This window comes from Leucoraja erinacea, chromosome 26, assembly GCF_028641065.1.
Source record: "Leucoraja erinacea ecotype New England chromosome 26, Leri_hhj_1, whole genome shotgun sequence".
In the NCBI taxonomy this organism is placed as follows: Eukaryota; Metazoa; Chordata; class Chondrichthyes; order Rajiformes; family Rajidae; genus Leucoraja; species Leucoraja erinaceus.
Window position 1 is genome coordinate 6200521 of NC_073402.1, and position 24112 is coordinate 6224632.

At 44.1% G+C, this 24112-nt stretch overlaps 1 protein-coding gene across 1 annotated transcript in view; it reads right to left on the bottom strand.

Annotated features, from left to right (window-relative positions):
* The window catches only part of LOC129709609 (ephrin type-A receptor 7), a 488630-nt gene that overhangs the window by 62696 nt on the left and 401822 nt on the right, over positions 1 to 24112 (bottom strand). The window contains 2 exon segments of the mRNA XM_055656065.1: positions 6609 to 6664; positions 11045 to 11153. Of these exon segments, the coding sequence (XP_055512040.1) occupies positions 6609 to 6664; positions 11045 to 11153 (165 nt within the window).

Consider the following 24112-nt stretch of genomic DNA (forward strand, 5'->3'; position numbering starts at 1 on the left):
CCCTGTTGCCTGTTCCCTCTGACTTCACATTCACTCATCTTCTCCATCTCCTTATCTGATACCCTCTTCATCTCCAGCCTTTGCCACTTACAACTGCCTATCGGCCTCCCTCCTAACTTGTATCCACCCATCACGCCGATCGGTCTGAAGAAAGGTCTCTACGCGAAATGTCGCCAATTCCTTCTCTCCATAGATGCTGCCTCGCCTGCTGAGTTTCTCCAGCATTTTTTGTCTACCTTCCACCTATCACTTGCCAGACTGTGCCCCATCCCCACCTCTCATTTCTAGCTTTCTCCACCCCCCCCCCCCCCCCCCCCCCTCCCCTCTACTACAATCAGTCTGAAGACGGGTCTGGACCCGAAACGTTGCCTCTCCATTCTCTCTATAGGGTGTTGCCTCAACTGCTGAGTTCGTCCAGGACTTTGTGTTTTGCTCAAAAATTCTGCAGTTCCTTGTGCCACCGTTCCACAAGCTAGGATGTTCGAGAAGGGCAATGGCAAGTGTTTGCATGTACTGTAACACATTACAACCGGTTTAGCAAGCGTGCAAGTTGCTGTGGCTTACACTCCGCTGTGAAAGTCAGCACTTAACTGCCCTTCTCTTAACAGAAACCTCTCTTGACAATTCGTCACTAATTAAGCTTGAGACATTTAATGGAACAGGACAGATTAAACAGTGCTTCATCTTCACCATTCAATACTACAGCCAGGTTGCCAATCTTGCTGGCACTCCCGTGGGACTGATAACAATTAGGTTATAACGTTTACGTTCTCCACTAGGCAATGTACAAACTGCTCCGGCTTCTTTGAAACTCTGTGCATGAAGAAGGAGCGGTTTGGCTGGTGTTCATAATATATTGCAATGTTTATTCAATTTGAACTCAGAAAGTATGAATGAGACGGAGGCAAAGTGAGCGTGAGGGAGTCGCAAACAAAATAAAGTGAGAAATATGGACAAACAGAAACAAAAAGAGATACACACACAGTACATGCCAAGAAGCAAACGCACAGAAAATATAATGAGACAACTGAGGAATGGACAGATGAAAGCCAGAGAGAGGAATAAAATGCCGCTGTGATCAATGGTAAACCTGGAATTACTATTTCAGATGAAGAGTGTAAGATCCCTTGCTTGTTTTGCTCAGTATGTAATTTAGGATTATCCAGACTATTCACCTGTTACAGCTCCCCTAATACCTTCTATAAAACCTAATCAATATTGCTGAGGTGGTGATCAATACTCTGAAATCTCACACTAGACGAGAGGATCTTGCCTTAGAAAATGTAATAAAATGATTGCCATGGCTTTGCAGTTGGGCCACGTACAATGTATAACTTAGTTCCTGTGCATATTTTGTTTAAATTTGCATTGTTTGGCTTCACAGATTGATAGAGTCGACGATAGAATCATAGTCATACAGTATAGAAACAGGCCCTTCTTGCCCACACTGACCAACATGTCCCATCTACGCTGATCCCACCTGCCTACGTTTGGCCCACATCTCCCTACTTATTCTGGAATTAGCTCTCAAGTGTTAATTAATTCAACATAAGTGAAGGTCTAGATTTAAAAAAAAGCTGATCCAAGGTTCAAAAGGCTTATTGTGGATCCAGTTAAAAAATACCATTAAAAAAAAGAGAGAGAGAGAGAAAGAGAAAGAAAGAGAGACAGAGGGAGGCCATCTCCACAGCTGCTGTCTCACACAGGAGTCCCTGATGTGCAGAAGGGCATGTTGGTTTATTAATGATTTTTCGATATTTTGCTATGATAAAGGTTGTTTGTAACCCAGAATGTTCTTTCTCTATTCATTGATCTGAATCCTTGAAACCTGCTTATATTTCATTACATCCTGTTATTTCGCAGAAGGCTGGGTTAAGATTGTTCTTGTTTCTTCTTCTCTTTGCAGGTAGTTTCAGTTTAGTTTCATTTAGTTTAGTCTATTCCTGAAAGCATGAATACAGAGTATAATTTACAAGGCAGCAATGTTGAGTCAGAAATGGAATCCAAAGGTAGATATTCTTATTTCAAACATCCCTGGTTAGCAGGCATTAAAAGCTTTAAAGGGCTTGTCCCACTTTCACAACCTAATTCATGACCTCTGCCGAGTTTGCCCTTGACTCGTACTCGCAGCATGGTCGTCACGAGGTCGTAGGATGCCGTGGGTAGGTCGTAGCAGGCCGTGAAGCTAGTCGTAGGTGCTCGTGGCATCAAGTAGGTCGGGGCGTTTTTCTAGCCTGATGAAAAATGTCCACGTAAAAAAGGTTGTGAATTAGGTCATGAAAGTGGGACAGGCCCTTTAAAGCTTTTAATGCTTGCTAACCAGGGAAGTTTGGAATAAGAATATCTACCTTTGGATTCCATTTCTGACTCAACGTTGCTGCCTTGTAAATTATACTCTGTATTCATGATTTCAGGAATAGGTGGTGGTGGAATTGGAGAACACTGAAAGACTGCTGCAAATGTTACAGTTTGATGCCTATCAACAACAATTGGGGACAAAAGGAACGGCAGAGGCTGGAATCTTGTGCAAATTACAAAATGCTGGAGTAACTCAAAAATTCAGGCAGCACCTGCGTAGGGAATGGACAGATGACATTTTGGGTTGGGACCCTTATTTAGAATCTTCTTCGAGTCTGAAGAAGAGTCCCATCCCAAAACATCGCCTACCCATTCTCTCCACAGTGCTTCCTGGCTCGCTGAGTTCCTCCAGCAGTTTGTGTTTAGCTCATGAACAATTCATATGTTCCAGGAGCAGAATAAGGCCATTCGGCCCATTGTCTACTCCACCATTCAATCATGGCTAATCTATCTTTCCCTCTCAACCCCATTCTCCTGCATTCTCCCCATAACCCCTTACCTCCTTACTAATCAATAACCTGGCAATCTCCGCCTTAAAAATATCCACTGACTTGGTATGTGTAGGAAGGAACTGCGGATGCTGGTTTAAACCAAAGATAGACACAAAATGCAGGAGAAACTCAGCGGGACAGGTAGCATCTCTGGAGAGAAGGAATGGGTGATGTTTTGGGTCGAGACCCTTCTTCAGACTGTCAGGGGAGTAGGCGGTACATAGATAAGGAAGTGTATAGATAAGGAAGTATAAGGTGTGAAACCAGGACAAAGGGGATGATGTTCGCCAGGGTGTAAATGAAATATGAGGGGTCCAGGGCCTCCTCTATTGTCAAAGCGAGGCCTAGCGCAAATTGGAGGAACAGCACCTCACATTTTGCATGGACAGCTTACACCCCAGTGGTATGAACATTGACCTCTAACTTGCTTTCATTTGCTTTCCCTCTCTCTCCATCCCCTCCCTCTTCCCATTTCTCCGACCAGTTTTACTGTCTCTAACTACATTTTATCTTTGTTTGCTTTGTTATTACCTTCTCCCAACTAACATCCTACATTTTACTTTAACTCCTTCCCTTTGTCCTATTTTCACACCTTACACTTCCTTATCTCAACACTTACTTATCTATGTACCACCCACTCCCCTGACATCAGTTGGAAGAAGGATCTCGACCTGAAACGTCACCCATTCCTTCTCTCCAGAGATGCTGCCTGTCCCGCTGAGTTACTCCAGCATGTTGTGAGTATCTTCCATTGACACGGCCTCCACAGCCCTCTGTGGTAATGAATTCCACATTTAGGGCTCTTTTTTCTATTGTAAAAAAGTTTAATGGATGATCAGATGGAGATGTTATTGATTATGAAGAAGAGGTATTCCTAATTGTGGAGGGGTCAAAATGAAATTTTAAAATTGATAGTTGTAAATCCAAGCAGGATTTTGGGAGAAACATGTGTAAAGAATGTTGAGTTTGTAGAACCCAGAACCGACGAGTAATTGAAACAAATAACAAGCTGCTCTGAGGAGAATCAAAAGTCCATGAGGAAATGGAAGAATAAGACGATGGATTAGATGATCAAGACTACAATGACAAATGAACAGCACCACAATTTACTAGGGTCATTCTGTGCTGACGCATACATGTAACGTAAGATAAATGTGTTTGACACCCAGGTCTGTACAAGGACACAGGGTGCATGCACTGAGCTGAGACAGAAGGGATTGGGGGAGGAATGCACGCAGTATTATCTGCAGCAAGCATCCATTTGTCGCAATTACAGTTATAATAACCAGCAGCATCTAAATTGCAATCATTGCCAAGAATTATTTTGACTTTACTTTAGAGATACAGTGTGGAAACAGGCCCCTCAGCCCACAGAGTCCGCGGCGACCAGCACTCACCACACACACGAGTACGATCCTACACACACTAGGAACAATTTACAATTTTACCAAAGCCAATCAACCCACAAACCTGTACGTCTTTGGCGTGTGGGAGGAAAATGCAGCACCCGGAAAAAAACCCATGCGGCCACGGGGAGAACGTACAAATTCCGTACAGACAGCACCGATAGTCATGATCAAACCCGGGTCTCTGGCGATGTAAGGCAGCAACCCTACCTCTGCGCCACCATGCTCAATTATTTAATAATTCTCAAGCATTAAAAATACAAAGTTACAGATTATAAAAGGAAGCAGCAAGAAGCAGCCAAATATTCGAATAAGGTGAGGATTGAGCACATTAACAGATTTACTCATGGTGCCGATTGCCTCCAGTTTCTATTGCTTTTAAATGCATGAACGCCCTCCCTGGGATAGCTTTTAAATGCATGAACGCCCGCCCTAGGATGTGATTGTGATGGATATTCACTATCCTGGTTTAAAGGTATATTGCTGACCTCAGATTTCTGGCACAGCAGCAGAAGCTGATCAAGGTTCAAAAGGGTTATTGTGGATTTAGATAAGCCTGACAATACATATTGCCTATCATTATAATTTGGCATTATCAAGAGAAACAACACTGGCCGTAATGACTTTAGCAATATAGCATTCCTAACCCAAGAACTGACATATTAATAAGAACCAATGCACAGTGACCTCATCACGATTGTGATGTTAGTAAAATAAAATTCAGGCCCACATTTATTTAATCATGTCATGCTATCCACTTGGCCTGGTCAATGTAATAACCATATAACCATATAACAATTACAGCACGGAAACAGGCCATCTCGGCCCTACAAGTCCGTGCCGAACAACTTTTTTCCCTTAGTCCCACCTGCCTGCACTCATACCACAACCCTCCATTCCCTTCTCATCCATATGCCTATCCAATTTATTTTTAAATGATACCAATGAACCTGCCTCCACCACTTCCACTGGAAGCTCATTCCACACCGCTACCACTCTCTGAGTAAAGAAGTTCCCCCTCATGTTACCCCTAAACTTCTGTCCCTTAATTCTGAAGTCATGTCCTCTTGTTTGAATCTTCCCATTCTCAAAGGGAAAAGCTTGTCCACATCACATACAGGTGATGTAAACTGGTAGAGAGACAGCATATTAGGATACTATGAGGCTTTAGTTTAGTTTAGTGATAGAGCACGGAAAAAGGCCCTTCCGCCGACCAGCCATCCCTGCACATTAACACTATCCTACACACACTGGGGACAATTTACATTTACACCAAGCCAATTAACCTACAAACCTGTATGTCTTCGGAGCGTGGGAGGACAATATACAATAGACAATAGAAAATAGGTGCAGGAGTAGGCCATTTGGCCCTTCGAGCCAGCACCGCCATTCAATGTGATCATGGCTGATCATCCCCAATCAGTACCCCGTTTCTGCCTTATCCCCATATCCCCTGACTCCGCTATTTTTAAGAGCCCTATCTAGCTCTCTCTTGAAAGCATCCAGAGAACCTGCCTCAACCACCAGAGAATTTGAGGCAGAGAATTCCACAGACTCACCACTCTCTGTGAGAAAAAGTGTTTCCTCGTCTCCGTTCTAAATGGCTTACTCTTTATTCTTAAACTGTGGCCCCTGGCTCTGGAAAACCGAAGATCTCGGAGAAACTCCATGCAGACAACATCCGTAGCAATTCTACCGCTCCGCCACCGTGTCGCCCTGCCGTGCCGAGGGTTTTGAGGAGTTACAGAGGAAAGATACAGAGTGCAGTCCTCACACTCTGTCCTCGACAACCTGTTGTCTGCTCCCCGCTGGGATATTTTTCTAGAATTGTAAGTATTGTACATGTGGCTTGGAAATCCGTTGTACATTGTAACCTCTGTAGAAATGACTCCTCAGAATTAAACGTGCTTCTAGGCTGGGAGAATGAACCCACAGCTCAAGATATTGACAGCTAAACTCATTCAGAAAAAGAGACAAAGGCAGTGAATTAAATTAGTCTTTGAAATATAGATTTATATAGAATAATCTCATTAAAGTGAGGATACGAGTGGATATTTATAACAAACCGGGCTTAATATTTTGACATGTTGAGGATTCTAGAAGGGAGTACACTCATTATCATCACACGATATGTGTGCAAAAGCCACTGCTCTAGGAGCTCCTGTATGAACTAGCCACTTGTACAAGACCTGGAGATCATTATTCTCAGTTCACTTACATAACATGTGACAGAAGGAGCCATTGAGTCCAAACCACACAAACACATCTACTCTGGGAACCTCCTTACCAAAGCGATATTAACACAGTGCTCTTAAGTCTCTGTGACTCCGAATGTCTGCATCGTGTTACTTACAGTGGAAATAAAGTTCCTCGTCTCCGTCCTGACTGGCCTTGCTGTATCCACAATGCCTGAAACAGATAAGGTCCAAGGTCATGTTTAGTGCTACTGGCCGAGGGTGAGATTTCAGGCAGTTTACTTTGAGTAACATAGAATCTGGAATCAACCAGTCAGTTCTTCAAACCAGATGTGTCAGTTTATTAGGTTTAAGATGCTGGAAAATCGAAGGTAGACAAAAATGCTGGAGAAACTCAGTGGGTGCAGCAGCATCTATGGAGTGAAGGAAATAGGCAACGATTTGTCCTGAAACGTTGCCTATTTCCTTCGCTCCATAGATGCTGCTGCACCCGCTGAGTTTCTCCCGTTTATTAGGTTGTCGAACATCCATTTGCTCCCCTTGGTTCCATAACCTTTATTGCATTCACTGAACAAACACCTATCGATCTGAGTTTTAACATTTACATTTGTACAGCCTGAGCAGTTTTAGAGAAAGAGTTGAAGTTTCCAATAATATTTTGGATGACCAAGTGCAATCTGATATCACTTCATCTTGGCCTATCCCGATAAGTAGGATATATATTTTTCTCCAATGACCAGAGGACTCAGTGTCACTCTGATCTTCCTTAAATAGAAGGGTCTGAGGCTGTAGTATATAACTAAACAAGAATCTAATAAGCTCTTCGGCCCACCAAGTCTATGGCAACCATCGACCGCCTATGCTTATAACATTTTATTCTTCCCATGGCCCCATCAAATCTCACAGATTCTACCACTCGTCTCCACACTAGAGGCAATTTACTGCAGCCTCCAATTACCCACCAATCCACACAAGTCTGGGACGCAGGAGGCAATTGAAGCACTTGGCAGAAATACCAAGCAGTCACAGGGAGAACGTGCAAACTCCACACAGGCAGTATCCAAGGTCAAGGTCAAACCTGGAACCGTGAGGCAGCAGCCCTGCCAGTTGCATCTTTGCATCTCATTCTGTTATCTCTGCCTTGAACTGACCACAAGCCCAACATATCTGCTACCTAGGTTGAGGTTGATGTGGATTGGTGTGTTGAAAGGCAGGGAACAGGGTGATCAGGTTGCCCTTGTGGCTGGACAAAGGCGTTCTGCAACACAGTTCATAGGGCTGGTGTTGCATCTGTAGTTCTATACATGTATTTATCCCTGGAAATAGTAACAGGAGCCATATCCCAAGCCTAGCCCTAATCCCCCCAAACATACCCTGACCAGAACTCTCCAAACCCCAACCTAACTCAAATCCCTGCAACTCTGACCCAAACACCCTAACCCTAAACCCCGTTCAACATTAATGCAAACTCTAACCTCTTCATCTCTAACTCTATCGCTGCACCACCGTGAGCACCGTTCGAAACCACTGCCAAGTCTGTTTTTCCATGTCCCCCTCCCCACTGATCGAGAGAAGTTCAGCTGAAGTAGTGAGCAAATGTGAACTGCTTCCAATACAATGCTACTCCACCTGTCTGGGTGCTTCAGTGTGCAGGCAAGCCACACATGCAAAGCCGGAAGCAATTTGCCTACCTTTGAAAAACATTCAAGAATCACTGATCACTTTTCAGCAATTGATTTTCCAATTAAATTCTGTCATGCAGCACACATAAAAATTACACAGTGTGATAGAATTTCTAGATCCGTATCTCATACCCATTCTATCAAAGTCTCCCATAATCTTAATCATAATCAGGTCACCTCTCCGTTTCCCCTTGCCTGCCTGCTCAAGCTTTGCTGAAAGTTGTTAGTTCTGTTATCATTTTCTTTTACATTGGGTCCAGTGCTTCCATCTCATTTTTAAACATGGAAATCAACACTGACTATGGGCTAGTCACGTTTAATACCCAATCTCTGCTTTTCAATTTTATCCCGTCTGAGAGCGTTGGTGAGGTTTTTTTCTTCTTTTTAAAATGCGAAATTAACTTGCGTTATTCTTTTCTCAGCATACTTATATGTATTCTTAGATCCCTCAGCTCCTCCGCTCCTGTTACACCCCTTTCTTATTTTTTACCAAAATCCACTCTCTCATTTTACTCTATTGAACTTTATTTCCCAATGTTTATTATTAATGAATGTTAATGCCTTATAATTTGTCATAGTCATCTCGATGATTGGCTATCTGCCAATTTGATGCTGATGGAAAATAATTTCTGAGTCCCAAGTCCAATCATTAGTCAGTCATTTCTCAATTCCCATTTCATCACTGTTCTTGTTTAGCGATATAGTCACAGTCTTTTATTTCATCCAACTGACCCTACTTACTGCCACTGCCTGGGCTTAGATAAAGACATTCAGGAAGTTTTAACGCACTACAATTTTTAACTGTAGAGAAATCAAAGGCAGAACTTCCTTGAGGCAGAATCGTGGGCGGCACGGTGGCACAGAGGTGGAGCTGCTGCCTTACAGTGCCAGAGACCCGGGTTCAATCCTGACTACGGGTGTTGTCTGTACAGAGTTTGTACGTTCTCCCCGCGACTGCAAGGGTTTTCTCAGAGATCTTCAGTTTCCTCCCACACTCGAAAGACTTACAGGTTTGTAGGTTAATTGGCTTGGTGACAATTGTAAATTGTCCCGTGTGTGTGTGTGTGTGTGTGTGTGTGTGTGTAGCACAATGTTAGTGTGCGGAATTGCTGGTCGGTACGGACTCGTTGGGCCGAAGGGCCTGTTTCCATGCTGCATCTCTAAACTAAACTAAACTTGAACCACTTCTTCTCTCCCCCAGCCCTAGACTGATTGCAGCTGCAACTTATGGCCTGGTCATTCCTTCTTGTCCCACAACCATCGGGCAGAAGATACAGAAGCTTGAAACTGTGCATCACTAGACTTAGGATCAGCTCCTTCACCTCAGTTGGTTAAAAAAAAGGCTTCTCAGATGCTTTCCCTTATTAGCTGAGGCATCGAATGTAAGCGGTGTAAGTACCAGTCAAACAGTTTGGATACTGTTTACAGGGAACAACTCCGCCCAAGATTGCAAGGAATTGCAGAGAGTTATAGATGTAGCCCAGTCCACCATACAGGCCAGAATCCCCACCATTGATTCCATCTACACTTCATGCTGCTTTGGAAAAGCAGCCAACATAATCAAAGACCTGTCCCACTACAGTAATTTATTTTGCTCCTATCGGGCAAAAGGATCGGAAGATTGAAAGCGTGAACTGCCAGACTCAGGAACAGCTTCTTCCCCTCTGCTATCAGCCTTCTGAACGGTCCTGCCTTAAACTAGGGTACTGTTCAATTCACCTCTACTCCATTGAGGACACTGGACTTTGTCTATGGAACTGATGGGCTACAATACTGAGCACTATAGTTTGCGCTCTGTATCCTCCCCTATTGTGCTTGCGTTTGACGTGATTGTATTGATTATCTGATTTAATTGGATAGTATACAAACTATACCTCAGTACAATGATAGTAATAAACCTTACAAACGCACACCTAGCCAGGCTAAGATTAGCTATCACAACAGAACAGGCATTGACCCTGGGCTCCGCGTGTCTGTGTGGAGGTCATCAGGTCATTGTGGAGAAATTTCTCCATTTGAAATCAAGCAAACATTTTTTTCACTGCACATTGGTACGTGATCATTGTTGCTGGCCTTAATTTGTCCTTTTGCATAACTTTCATTAATTTGTTCTTTGTATCTATTCATACCTCTAGATTCCCTCTCCCCATGACTCTTAGTATGAAGAAGGAGCTCGACCCAAAACCTTCTCTCCAGTGATGCTACCTGACACGCTGAGTTACTCCAGCGTTTGGTGTCTATCTTCGGTGTAAGCCAGCATGTGCAGTTCCTTCCTGCACATTCAGAGGGATCTTGTTGCCTTAAATTGTTTGCTTGTAATAGCTCAATTAGATTCGGAATGAACCAGCAATTCATGACGTGACAGGGCCAGACAAATTAACAAAAGATAGTCAATGTCACTCTTCATTCTTTCTGACAGGGAGAGGAAAAATAAGGCATCATGTGTAACACGCAAGAAAGCAACCCAATTAAATTAGGGAATTGCAATATCAGTACACTGAGATTTCAGTGGTCAGCCTGTGTGTCTAGTTTCTCAACCTGGTGAATTTCCCAAAGAATTGTTGAGAAAATTATCCCTCCCTCCCTCTCTCTCTCTATCTCTCTCTCTTGTCGAACACACAGTGATCTAGTATTTTCAACATTCACACTGTCAAGTTTAGCAGATTGGGGAAAACAAAAAGATTGATCGACTGCTGAGGCAGTCAAAATGGTTTACTCCAGCAATTTGTGTCTATCTGAACCAACAAACCAGCAGTCGGCAGTTCCCTTCCTACACATAAGGCAAAATTGGTTCTGTTCCCAGGAGGGGCATTGATGCAAAGAGAGGAGATAGGACATCGTGGAGGATTGTGAAGCCCCTTCCTACATTACTCTAGCCACCTTACACCCTTCTCATACCTGGTTGTATTTACCTTCGCCAAATGATGAATCCGAAGACCATTGACACCAGGACGATCAGACCCGCTACTGAAACCACGGCGATGACAATCACTGGGTTTTGTTCACGGGAAACCATGGCAACTACGGAAAGAAGATAGAAGTAGTGTGTTTACATTCAACATGCACGGACATTGATTCAAGTTACAACAGGGTGTGTCTGCTTGAGGGGTATTGTTCATAGAGTCATAGTCATACAGCACTGAATCAGGCCCTTGATCCACCTTACCCACATCAACCCACTAGCCCCATCTACACTAGTCCAACCTGCCAAAGCTTGGCCCATATCCCTCCAAACCTTTCCTATCCATGTACCTGTCCAATTGTTTTTTAAATGTTGTGATAGTACCTGCCTCAACAACCTCCTCTGAGAACCTGTTCCATATACCTACCACCATTTCTGTAGAAAATTTTCCCCTCAAGTTCCTATTAAATGTTTCCCCCTCACCTTAAACCTATGTCCTCTAGTTCCCCGACACTGGTTCTGTGAATTTACCCTAACTAATATTCTCGGGATCTTATACACCTCTATAAGATCACCCCTCATGCTCCTGCGCTGCAAGGAATAAAGTCCAAGCCTGCTCAACCTCCCCTTATAGCTCAGGCCTTCGAGTCGATGCAACATCCTCTGCACCCTTTCCAGCAGGTATGTTCGCTGATGTTCATAGATTCATACAATCACGGGGAAAGGCCATTCAGCCCAACATGTTCATGCCACCATCAAGCACTCACTTTACACTAATCCTTTATTAATCGTTTTCATATTCTCCCCATATACCTGTATTTCCTACATATACGGTAAATGGCATAACTCTGGAGAACGTTGCACAACTGAGAGATCTTGGTAAAAAGGTGCTCGTTTCCCTGAAAGTGGGGAGTGAGGTGGGCAGTGTGACAAAGGCGTTTGGCACTCGTGCCTTCATTGGGAAGAGTATTGCATGCAGGAGTTGGCGGATCGTGATGCAACTGTACAAGTCGCTGGTGAGACCACACTTGGAGGACTGCATTTGCCCAGCTACAGGAAAGATGGCTTAAAGTTGGAACGGGCACGGAAGAGAATCATCAGGATTGCGGGATTGAGTTCTAGGGAGATCTTGGATTGGCGGAGACTCTTTCCTTTGGAATTCAGGAGGCTGAGGGATGACCTTAGTGAGGTGTACAACATAATGAGGGGTGTGGATAAGATGAATGCTCACAGTCTTTTTCTCAGGGTAGAGGATTCTGAAACTAGATGGGAAAGGTTTAAGGTAAGAGGACCTCAGGGACAACTTTATTAACCAGAGGGTAGTCCTTATCTGGAATGAGTAGTCAGAGAAACCTATAGAAGCAGATACAAATACAAATTTTAAAAGATATTTGGATAGATATATGGATAAGAAGGGTCAGGCCAAATGCGGGCAAGAGGGATCTTGTCTACCTTGTCAACAGACAAGATGGGTTGAATGGACTATTTCCCTGCTGTATAGCTCTATGACTTTAAAACTAGGGCAATTCATAGCGGAAAAGGAAATTACCAACTCACATATCTTTGGGATATGGGATTAAACCACAGCTCCTGGACAACACCCTCGCAGTCTATAGTTTTAGTTTTAGGTTTAGGAAACAGGCCTTTCGGCCCACCGGGTCCGCGCAGACCAGCGATATCCATACATTAACAACTATCCTACACCCACTAGGGATATTTTTCTACATTTATCAAGCCAATTAACCTACAAAACTGTATGTCTTTGGAGTGTGGGAGAAAACCAAAGATCTCGGAAAAAACCCACGCAGATCAGGTATAAACTCCATAAAGACAGCACCTGTAGTCGGGATCAAACCCGGGTCTCTGGGGCTGCATTTGCTGTAAGGCGGCAGCAATACCACTGCGTCAACGTGACCGCCCACAGTCACAAGAAGAACACGAAGAAAATTAAAAAAATTCACACAGATAGCACCTGAGGTCGGGATCGAACCTGTGTCATTGGAGCAACGCAGCATTACTGCTAACTGTGATACTGTGCCATCCCGAATTCTGACTTTCACCAGCGCCTTTGAGCTCATATAGTATACACACCTTTCGTGATGCAACCGTACAAGTCGGTGCACTTTCGGGTTCATTTTAAGATACTGTTATTTGTTTTTAAATCTCTGAATGGGCTCGCCCCGCCTTACCTCTCTGAGCTGCTCCACCCATACGCTCCTGCCCGGTCCCTCAGGTCAGCTGGTCAGCTGCTCCTGGAGGTACCGAGGTCTAGTCGGAGGCTCAGAGGGGATAGAGCCTTCTCTGTTGCTGCTCCGGCACTCTGGAACACCCTGCCGTTGCACATCAGACAGGCCCCCTCACTGTCCATCTTCAAATCCAGTGTTAAAACGCATTTGTACTCCCTGGCTTTTGACCATGCCTGAGGCTTTGCTTCTGTTTGTGGTGTTTTTGATGTTTCTTTATTTTACTTGTCTTTTCCTACTATTTCCTTTGATTGTTATTTTTGGTGTGTATTAACTTTTTTGTCAATGATTAGTGGTGTACAGCACTTTGTTGCAGCTATGTTTGTTTTTAAAGTGCTCTATAAATAAAATTATTATTATTATTATTATTATTATTATACTACCAAACCGTTATACTGTTTGTATTACATTAAAGTAAATGCCAACATATCATGTTGCCCTTTGAGTTTAATCAAGTATAATGCAAAAATGACAATTCAGCTCATGCTGCAAATGCACCCGGAAGAACTAGTACAAGGTCCTCCTACTTTGCTACATCCAGTCTCCACCATTTGGTCACTTGAAGCAACTTTATAGAAGTTGGCAACACGGTAACGCTGCTGTCTCACAGCGCCAGAGTCCCGGGTTCGATCCTGACCTTGGGTTCGACGTGTAGAGTTTGCACGCTCTCCCTTTGACCATGTAAGTTTCCTTTGAGTGCTCAAGTTTCCTCCCACACACCAAAGACTTACAGGTTTGTAGTTTGATTGGCTTTGGTAAGAATTGTTAATTGTCCCTAGCGTGTAGGATAATATGGGGTGATCGCTGGTCAATGCAAACTTGATGGGCCGAAGGGCCTGTTTCCATGCTGTATCTCTAAAGTCTAAAGTCCAAATACCAAAACTGTTGTGCAGCTTTGTAGGTTAATGGACCGTCTGTAAATTGCACTAGTTTGTCTGGAATGGATGTGAATGTGAGAACATGGAATGAGTGTGAGTGGTGAGTGGGTGATCGATGGTCGGCATGGACTTGGTGGGCCAGGTAGCCAGTTTCCAGCCGTGACTTTAATCTAACTGAACTGCACTAAGTTAGACAAAAATGCTGGAGAAACTCAGCGGGTGAGGCAGGATTTAAGGAGCGAAGGAATAGGTGACGTTTCGGGTCAAGACCCTTCTTCAGTGATGTGATGTGGGGGGGAAGAAGATGAAATGAAGAGGCGGAGACAGTGGGCTGTGGGAGAGCTGGGAAGGGGAGGGGAATGAGGGAGAAAGCAGGGACTACCTGAAATTGGAGAAGTCAATGTTCATACCACTGGGGTGTAAACTGCTAAAGCAAAATATGAGGTGCTTTAATATAAATTAAAGAAGTGGCTTCATTTGAAATGAATTCAACAGACATCCTTATCAGATATGTGTCACTCTTTTAACAATCAATTGCTTCAATTTGGATGTCACAATTAAGTTAGAATTGCAGATTTTACTTTGGAGTCACGTGAGTGATTCCGTGAAGAGCCCGCTCAGCACGCATGCGCAGCAGGGGTTGTGCAAAACCCCAGCCACTGAGCCAGACCCACAGCTTGCCGGCAAAAACCTCACAAAGCATATGAAGGATATGGAGAGGCCTTAACAAGCTTTCGGTCTCATGAGGGCAGGCCCCAGGACGAGCAAAACCAAAAACAATAAGCAGCAGCACCCCATCGCGTCCATCAGTCGACGTCTACCATATGGGACTGATGAAAGCTCGGGGTCCGCATTCTATCACCGAAAGTCTTCTTTAGACCAGGGCCCAGAGCGGACCCCATGGAAAATGTGCCACCCCCCAACGTCACCGCCACGTCAGACGACGTGCAACACTCGTTGGACCGGCAGGAAACAGAAGAATACCCACAACCATGGAGGTAGGTGGGTCTGGTTCCTACCAGCATATAAAGTAATACTAACACATGGGAGTCTATCACTAGTGATCAGTATATACTCAATAGCATTAGTGGATACAAATACAATTCATACTAGAAAAATTGCCAGCAGGTCAACATTCACCCCAGAGGGTATTTTTCCCTCTCTGTTAAAGAAACGAGAGGGACAAGCTAAACTGGTGAGACTAATTACAAAGGGTACCATGGGAAAACCTGAACCCTTGCAATATATTCACTAAACCCAAACAAGATGGTGGATGTCGCATCATCATTGACTGAACTTCACTAAATATGTTTGTTAAGTATATACATTTCAAAATGGAAACAGTTGTTACTGCCAAACAACTACATTCCAAAGGATACTTCATGGCAAGCATTGATCTTAAAGATGTTTACTATTTAGTACCATTCACAAGGATCATCGCAGATACCTGAAATTTACCTGGATGGGGCAGCTATAGCAGTTTAAAGCATTACCCAATGGGTTCACATCAGCCCAAGATTGTTCACCAAGACACTAAAACCAGCTCTGGCAATATTCAGAAGACAAAAACATATTGTCATGGCATATCTTGATGATATCTTAAATGGTAGGCAATACCATGGAAATGACAATGTTAGCTGTGTCAGCTACCAAACAGTTATTCGAAACCCTGGGATTGTCTTACATCCAGATAAATCTAAGTTGAAACCATCCACAATCATGGACTACTTGGGCTTCACAATTAATTCAGTCTACGTGACTGTAACATTGCCAAGAGCCAAAATAGTTGAATTGGCACAATCATGCAACAATTTAATGGTCAACAAACTACCAACTACTCAACAAGTAATTGGAAAGATGGTAGCAGCATATCCCCGGCTACATAATTCGGACCTTTGCGCCAAAAACGACATACAGGTCATTATGATCGTGTCATGAAGTTACCCACTGAAGCAATATCAGAACTACAGTGGTGGGCAAAAAACGATTGGCATAGTTTCAGCCTATTATCATCACAAACCCTACGTCAGTTATCCAAACAGATGCCAGTGCTCAAGGCTGGGGAGCAACTAACTCTATATCCAGCACAAGTAGTAGATGGACTACCCCGTAGTCATCATTACCACACACTGGGCATTAATTATCTAGAGATGGGTGACTTTTATGGTTTAAAGCATATGCACAAATATGCATCACTTGCATGTACGGTTACGTTTACAAATAGATAAATACTACGGCGGTGGCCTACATTAACCATATGGACGGCATAAAATCGGTATCATGCAACAAGTTGGTCAACACAATTTGGCAATGGTGTGTCGAAAGACATATTTGGCTATCAGCAACTTACCTGCCAGGTAAGCTAAATACAGTGGCAGACACCAGGCCACGTAAATTTAATGACAACATCGAATGGATGTTAAAACCCCCAAAAAAATGTTCGCAAAAGTTATCAAGCAATATGGCACGCCAGATATCGATTTATTTGCATCCAGGCTAAATCGTCAGGTACCTATGTATGTCGCTTGGGAACCAGACCCTGAGGCAGCAGCAGTAGATGCGTTCGCGTTGGATTGGGGAAATTCTTCTTCTATGCATTTCCTCCCTTCTGCCTCATCAGTCGGGGACTACACACAATACAAATGGACTCTGCTTCAGGTATTTTGATAGTACCCGACTGGCCTACGCAGCCATGGTTCCCAATACTCCATGACATGGGTGTTGAAGCTCCGATGGTATTCCCCAGTGACCCAGAGTTGTTAACAACCAGTGTCGGGCACAAGCCACCCGTGCCATGAAAAAATCAAGCTCCAGGGTTGCAGATTCTGCACAAACCACTTCAGGGACTGGGATTATCAGAACAAACCGTTGACACCATGTCAGCATCCCTCCGAACATCCACTAAAAAACAGCACTTGTCCAGCATCAAAAAATGGGAGGAGTACTGCTTGGATACAGGGACCACCTACTCAACCTCTACAGTTACCAACGTACTGGAATTCCTGGCGAACCTTCACCACGATGAAGGACGCAACTACAGAGCCATCAACACAGCTAGAAGTGCCCTGCCTGTCTATTTAAAACCAGCTCCAGGACAACAGGCCATGGGTTCCCACCCGCTGGTGGTCAAACTAATGAAGGGTATTTACAACTCTAACCCCCTAGACCAAGGTACACCCATACATGGGATGTCAGTGTGGTCCTGACATACCTCAGGGGATTGGCCACCAGCCAGATCCCTCAACCGGAACAATCTATGCTCAAAACACTCATGTTGATGGCACTTGTAGCTGCACAGAGGGTCCAGTCACTACACCTATTGCGACTGGACACCATGCTCACAGCTCCAGACCAGATCTCTGTTGTTATCCAGGGAATGATCAAACAGAGCAGACCAGAAACACCTAATCCAGTCGTGGAATTCCGGGTTTACCCGCCAGAACTTGCAGGAAAGATTTTACAGACTGCAAATATTTAATTTAAGCCCAGGGGAGCAATTTAATTTCTTTGTTGTTATTGTTAAAAAATACCATTGTGTTTTTCTACAAACAGATTCATTGGTTGATTAAGATAACACACTTCCTCCCTCAAGGACTTTGGCAGTGCGTGAAGTAATAACTGTTACACGGTTTGAAATCACAGAGCTTTGAAGTCTTCACAGAATCACTCACGTGACTCCGAAGTAAAATAGTAAGATTAAACGAGAACTTACCAGTTTGAAGTTTGATCTGTATTTTATGAGGAGTTACGATGAGGGATTACGTGCCCTCCGCTCCCACCCTCATTAATATGGGTCAAAATGTTAAACTGATGTCTCCTTTTCTTTACTATGTTTACTTCAATAACTGTGTTTATCTGTGATTCCACACCGCTGCTTTGAAGTGTGCCGCGCATGCGTGCTGAGCGGGCTCTTCACGTAATCCCTCATCGTAACTCCTCATAAAATACAGATCAAATTTCAAACTGGTAAGTTCTCGTTTAATCTTACTATTTTATGTCACAGCCCCACCTACACAGAGGGCACATTTCAGGGAATTGAGTTCACGATATGGGCTAACTAACCCAGTTATCTGTGCAGCCTGAAATGCCATATCTCCACGGGGGTTGCAGGTCTACAGAATTATTCCACAAAGTTGTAAAATGAAAATTACTTAAACATTAACATGAATATTCTTGACTCTTCCAGATCTTGTTCTTTAATTAAGTGGTTCCCTTAGAAAGTATTCATTCATTCATCTGCTCTCTCGATAGTGCTGCCATTTTAGAATCAGGACTCATGCCAAGCTGCCGAGGTAAGTAAGCACCTTTGTGTTACATAGTGGGATGTGTAGATTGAGAGAGTTATTGCCTGGGAATTGGATCGTACCGAGTTTTATTTTCCAGCATAATGTAATCAAAACTGATGTTTGTCTGAATAAATTGAACTGCCTTCCCCTAGCGAACTCACAACAATGACAACAATTGGGCTGCAACACTTTTGGTCATGATCCTTGCTGTTGTGTCCAATGTTTCTGCACGCTCAAAACCCTGGATGATTTGTCCCAGAGTGAGTGAGGCCAATTGTACCTCTTGCTGCCACGTAGCAGATAACCCAGCCAACATTGCAGACCCAGTCTGGGACTGTGTGTATTGTTTGTCTCAAACTAATAACTCAATGACATAAAATAAACTTTGAAAGCACTTCATTGACTGCGACACACTGTCATACTGCAGTTGTACAAGATGTTGGTGAGGCCACATTCAGAGTATTGTGTTCATTTCTGGGCTCCATGTTACAGGAAAGGTGTTGTCAAGTTGGAAAGGGCACAGAGAAAATTTACAAGGATGTTGCTAGGACTCGAGGGTCTGACCTATAAGGAGAGGTTGAGCAGGCTGGGACTCTATTCCTTGTAGTGCAGTTGGATGAGAGGTGATCTTACAGACGTGTATAAAATCATGAGAGGAATAGATTGGGTAGATGCACATAGTCTCTTGCCCAGAGTAGGAGAATTGAGAACCAGAGGACATAGGTTTAAAGTGAAGGGGGAAAGATTTAATAGGAATCTGAAGAGTAACTTTTCCACACAAAGGGTGGTGGGTGTATGGAACAGGCTGCCAGAGGAGGTAATTGAGGCAGGGACTATTGCAATGTTTAAGAAACATTTAGGCATGTACATGGATCGGACAGGTTTTGAGGGATATGGGCCATAGGGACTGGTGTAGCTGGGACATGTTGGTCGGTGTGGGCAGGTTGGGCCGAAGGACCTGTTTCCACACTGTATCACTGTGACTCTAAAAATAGAATGCAAGCACAGTGTGATGTTGATGGTTATAAAGTTCGTATTCAGGTGCAGGTGAACCTTCAAGATGGTGGTGGTGGATGGAGAGGACGATGGGTGCCGGTGAGTGGGCTGTGCTCTGGGAGGTGCAAGGTCAGCTGGAGGAGGCGCCCCGGTGCACAGAGTTGGAGTGGGAGACTGTGAGAGACGAGGGGATGTCATGTTTGCCGGCGGATGTTTCCATGGAGTGGACCCACCGGGGGCGCTGCGTCAGGGGGGGGGGGGGGGGGGGGGGGGGGGGGGGGGGGGGGTCGCAGGGATCAGGCGCCACAGGAGGCCCCATCCACCTAGGTCGAGTAACTGTGTGGATCAGACGCGGCCTGCAGCAGCAAGGAGCGGCAGTGGAGGGCAACCTCCTCCTGGTCTCTGGCCTTCGAGGGACGAGCAAGGGCTGGCTTGGTGGCTTTTCTCTCCCAGTTCGGAGGTCCACTCTGTCCAAAGAGAAGCCATCCTGCTGCAGGTCGTGAACTGCCGTGTCTTCTGGGTACCGGGGTCATCAGAGGGGGACCGGCTTGGCGGACTCCCCCTGAGGCCGGGACTCTCTGGGCCTTCCGTTCACCTTCTACCATACGGAAACAGGTCAAACGGCCCTTCGAGACTAGCTGTTGCTCAAATCCCTGTCTCATAATCACCACAGAGCACCCAGTTAACAAGGTCAAGCTAATTGTCCATTTGTGGGCATTTCTTCAAAAATGATCCACAACAGTTAAATACATGCTGGGATCTTGCTGTGTACAAATTTGGATTTAAACCTAGGATCTAACAATTGGCACCTCACGCCTGCTTCTCTATGTTCAACAGTTTAAGAGGTTCGTGGTGGAAAGGATGATCTTCTTCTTCTTCAAAAAGGTCAATTTTGAGAAGCAGTCTCTTTACAAATACATCTTTATTTATTGCTTAAACTCAAGCAAAGGCAATTCTCTAACTTTCTTCTCGTTCCCATGGGAAACACACGGCACAATTTCTGGTCTGTCATTTGGAGATGGAAGTTAACAAGCCTTCAAATTGTCTTGATTTGCTATATAAATTGAATTGCTAACTGACCTGACTCAAAGAAAACCTTATTAAAATGCAAACTGATATATATTTTGCTTTTAATAGGCATCCATAAAATAACACATCACTAATGATTCAATTTGATGCTTATTATAGCTTCTGATAATCATTTAGGCAATGGAGTAAAAAAAAATCTATTTTAATTTTTAAACTCATTTCTGTTCAGCTTGTTGTGACCAAAACTCAGGGATGGTTTGGACTATAATTTGTTAGGTCCAATTTGCTATGGCACTACATTAAAGGCAGAGTCCGACGGACTTGTCCGATATTTTTTAGCTATTGTTAGGTGTGTCCCTTCCTTCTAACAGAGTCTCTCTGCATTAAGAATGACTCTGGAGAGAGAAAGATGCCTCTGCTTGATTCCTTTTGGCACAAAGTTGCCCTGACACCCGAGCAAACAAAGAATATCACTGTTACTTGTCACATGTGACCATAAAATGTCATCATTCATTCATTCATTCACCCCATTCATCACAAGGGCTTCGCAGAGCCAGGCCTGGGTCCAGTGGTAAGGAAGCCTATGCGTGGCTGAAGACCAACTTTTATTGAATGAACTCAGAACACAATGGAAAAGGCTTCTAGTCACATGGTCAGAGATACAACACAGAAACAAGCTCTTAGGCACCAACTCCACTCATTTACACATTAGACATTGATCCAGCCTTCCTACCAATCTCCCCATCTAGGCCAATCTGGTACAGCTGCTGCCTCACAGCGCCAGAGACCCATGTTCGATCCTGACCAAGGGTGCTGCCTGTGTGGAGTTTGCAAGTTCTCCCTGTTATCAATCAATTCAATGTTATCTTTTACCTACTGACTAGGGACAATTTCGAGCAGCCAAAAATGCTGGAGAAACTCAGCGGGTGAGGCAGCATCTATGGAGCGAAGGAAATAGGCAACGTTTCGGGCCGAAACCCTTCTTCAGACTGGATTCATTCACTGATGAGCAACATTTAAGCAAGGCAGAGGGGGAGGGAGAGCTCTCATCCTCAATCCAATGAAACAGCAACAACCTTTACACTAAATATCCTGATAAACAGTCTTCCTGCTTTCTCCAATCCTAAAAGCATTCAGCTAACTTTAGTTTCAATGCATTCATGAGAAAACACTGTGGATTACACTGAGTAAGATTTCAAACAGCCCTCAAATACCATTACATATTAGATTGAATCACACTGTAAGACAACTCATGAAAGTTTACAACACATTGCACCCAAGGACACCAGCAAAGTGACCCATTGATTGTGATACTTCATCATTAACATAACTTCATAAGTTCATAAGTAATAGGAGCAGAATTAGACTATTTGGCCCATCACCGCCATTCCTTCATGGATGATCTATATTTCCTTCTCAACCCCATTCTCCTGCCTTCTCCCCATAAACCCTGACACCCTAACTAATCAGGAATCTGTTAAACTCTGTCTTAAAAATATCCATTGACTTGGTCTCTGCAGCCGTCTGTGGCAATGAATTCTACCGATTCACCACCCTGGTCACCGCAGATTCACCAACACAGATTCACCAATATGGTCAGGTACTGGTGGAATGGAACCATCAGTCCAAAGAAGTGCCGGTTTGTTGGCTAATTGGCTTGGTAAAATTGTGAATTGTCCCTATTGTGTGAGGATAGTGTTAGTGTGCAGGGATCGCTGGTTGGCGCAGATTCGGTGGACCAAAGGGCCTGTTTCCACGCTATCTGTAAAACTAGACACTAAAAATCAGAAGATGATACACTAATGGATGACATCATCTGGAGCTTTGCTGAACAAGACAAGGACTAAGCAGGACTTCCGAGCTCTAAAAAAAGGTAGAAATATTTAAGGTACAGTATCTGAGAGATAACAGGCTTGTAGAGGGCAGGTGACTACGAAACAATGGGTTGTAAGCTTTGGAGCATGGAAGAGGATTCTTGACCTCTTCTCATCCATGAGGAAGTAGATCTCCTGCATGAATGGTGTAAGCTTGGACAAAAACCAAAGTTCTGGAGGAAAGCATCTGTGGAGGGAAGGACATATAATATATTTGGGGACCCAATCTGAAACATCGTCATTGCTTTACCTCCATGGATGTTGCCTGGCTTGATGAGGTCCTCCAGCACTTTGTTTTTTGTCTCATGTCTTGTTGAGGTAGAAAAACAACAATAGTTTATATTGGGTACACTGTTCTCCCAAAGCTTTGAGTGGAGGAGCTAACTTGATGTAGCAACAGACCGTGGCATAGTAGGAGCAGCTTAGTGGTGCAGCGGTAGTGTTTCTGCATTACAGCGCTAGAGACCTGGGTTCAATCCTGACTATGGGTGCTGTCTGTACGGAGATCGTACGTTCTCCCCGTGACCTCGTGGGTCTTCTCCGGGTGCTCCGGTTTCCTCCCAACCTCCAAAGACATGCAGATTTGTAGGTTAATTGGCTTTGGGTAAATCGTAAATTGTCCCAAGTGTGTAAGATTGTGCTAATGTGCGGGGTGATTGCTGGTCGGTGGGGACTTGGTGGGCCGAAGGGCCTGTTTCCGCTCCGTATCTCTAAATTCTAAAGGCAGCAGGACTCCCCACTTATTAAATCCCTGGTAAAAATAACTGAATGAAAGAGATGAGATGAAAGGGGGGCCCTGGATATCAAGACACTGATCAAGAGTAACGTCAATAAAACCGATCAATGGCAGTCAAGCTGGAGAATTGGAGTCAGGTCTCAAACAAGGGAGGATGATTGTGAATGGAGATGTCATTCATCCCCAGATCCAGTCCAATTTTCTTCAGCTGCTTCATCGATGAGCTTCTTCCCTTCATAGGTCAAAATAGGGAATGGTAGCTCAACAGCGCACAGCATTCAAATCCATCTGCAGTTCCTTCAAAGTTCCCTTTCCTGAATCTATCAAAACTTGGGACACATTCAGGCAGGTGCTAATAGGTGACAAGCAATTGCTATGTTACACCAAAGAGAGTCTAACCTTAGATAGAAAATGTGCTGGAGTAACTCAGCAGGTCAAGCAGCATCTCTGGAGAAAATGATTGGGTCTGAAAAAGAACCCTTTGAGCTCCTACTTATTAGTGACCCTGTTACAGCAATGGTGGACAAATTAGTGGTACTAATGCCACGAAACATCAAGGTTAGACCTTTCTGGTCCGCTGAGTTACTCCTGCACTTTGTGTCTATCTTTGGAATAAACCAGCATCTACAAATCTTTCTACAGAGTCATCCTACCACAACTAGTGAGCAGTCCTGAACTACTATCAACATCATTGGTGACCCTTGGCTATCTTTAAGCGGAATTTATTGGCTTACAAAATTCTTAAGGGGTTGGACAGGCTAGATGCAGGAAGATTGTTCCCGATGTTGGGGAAGTCCAGGACAAGGGGTCACAGCTTAAGGAAAAGGGGGAAATCCTTTAAAACCGAGATGAGAAAACTTTTTTCACACAGAGAGTGGTGAATCTCTGGAACTCTCTGCCACAGAGGGTAGTTGAGGCCAGTTCATTGGCTATATTTAAGAGGGAGTTAGATGTGGCCCTTGTGGCTAAGGGGATCAGAGGGTATGGAGAGAAGGCAGGTACGGGATACTGAGTTGGATGATCAGCCATGATCATA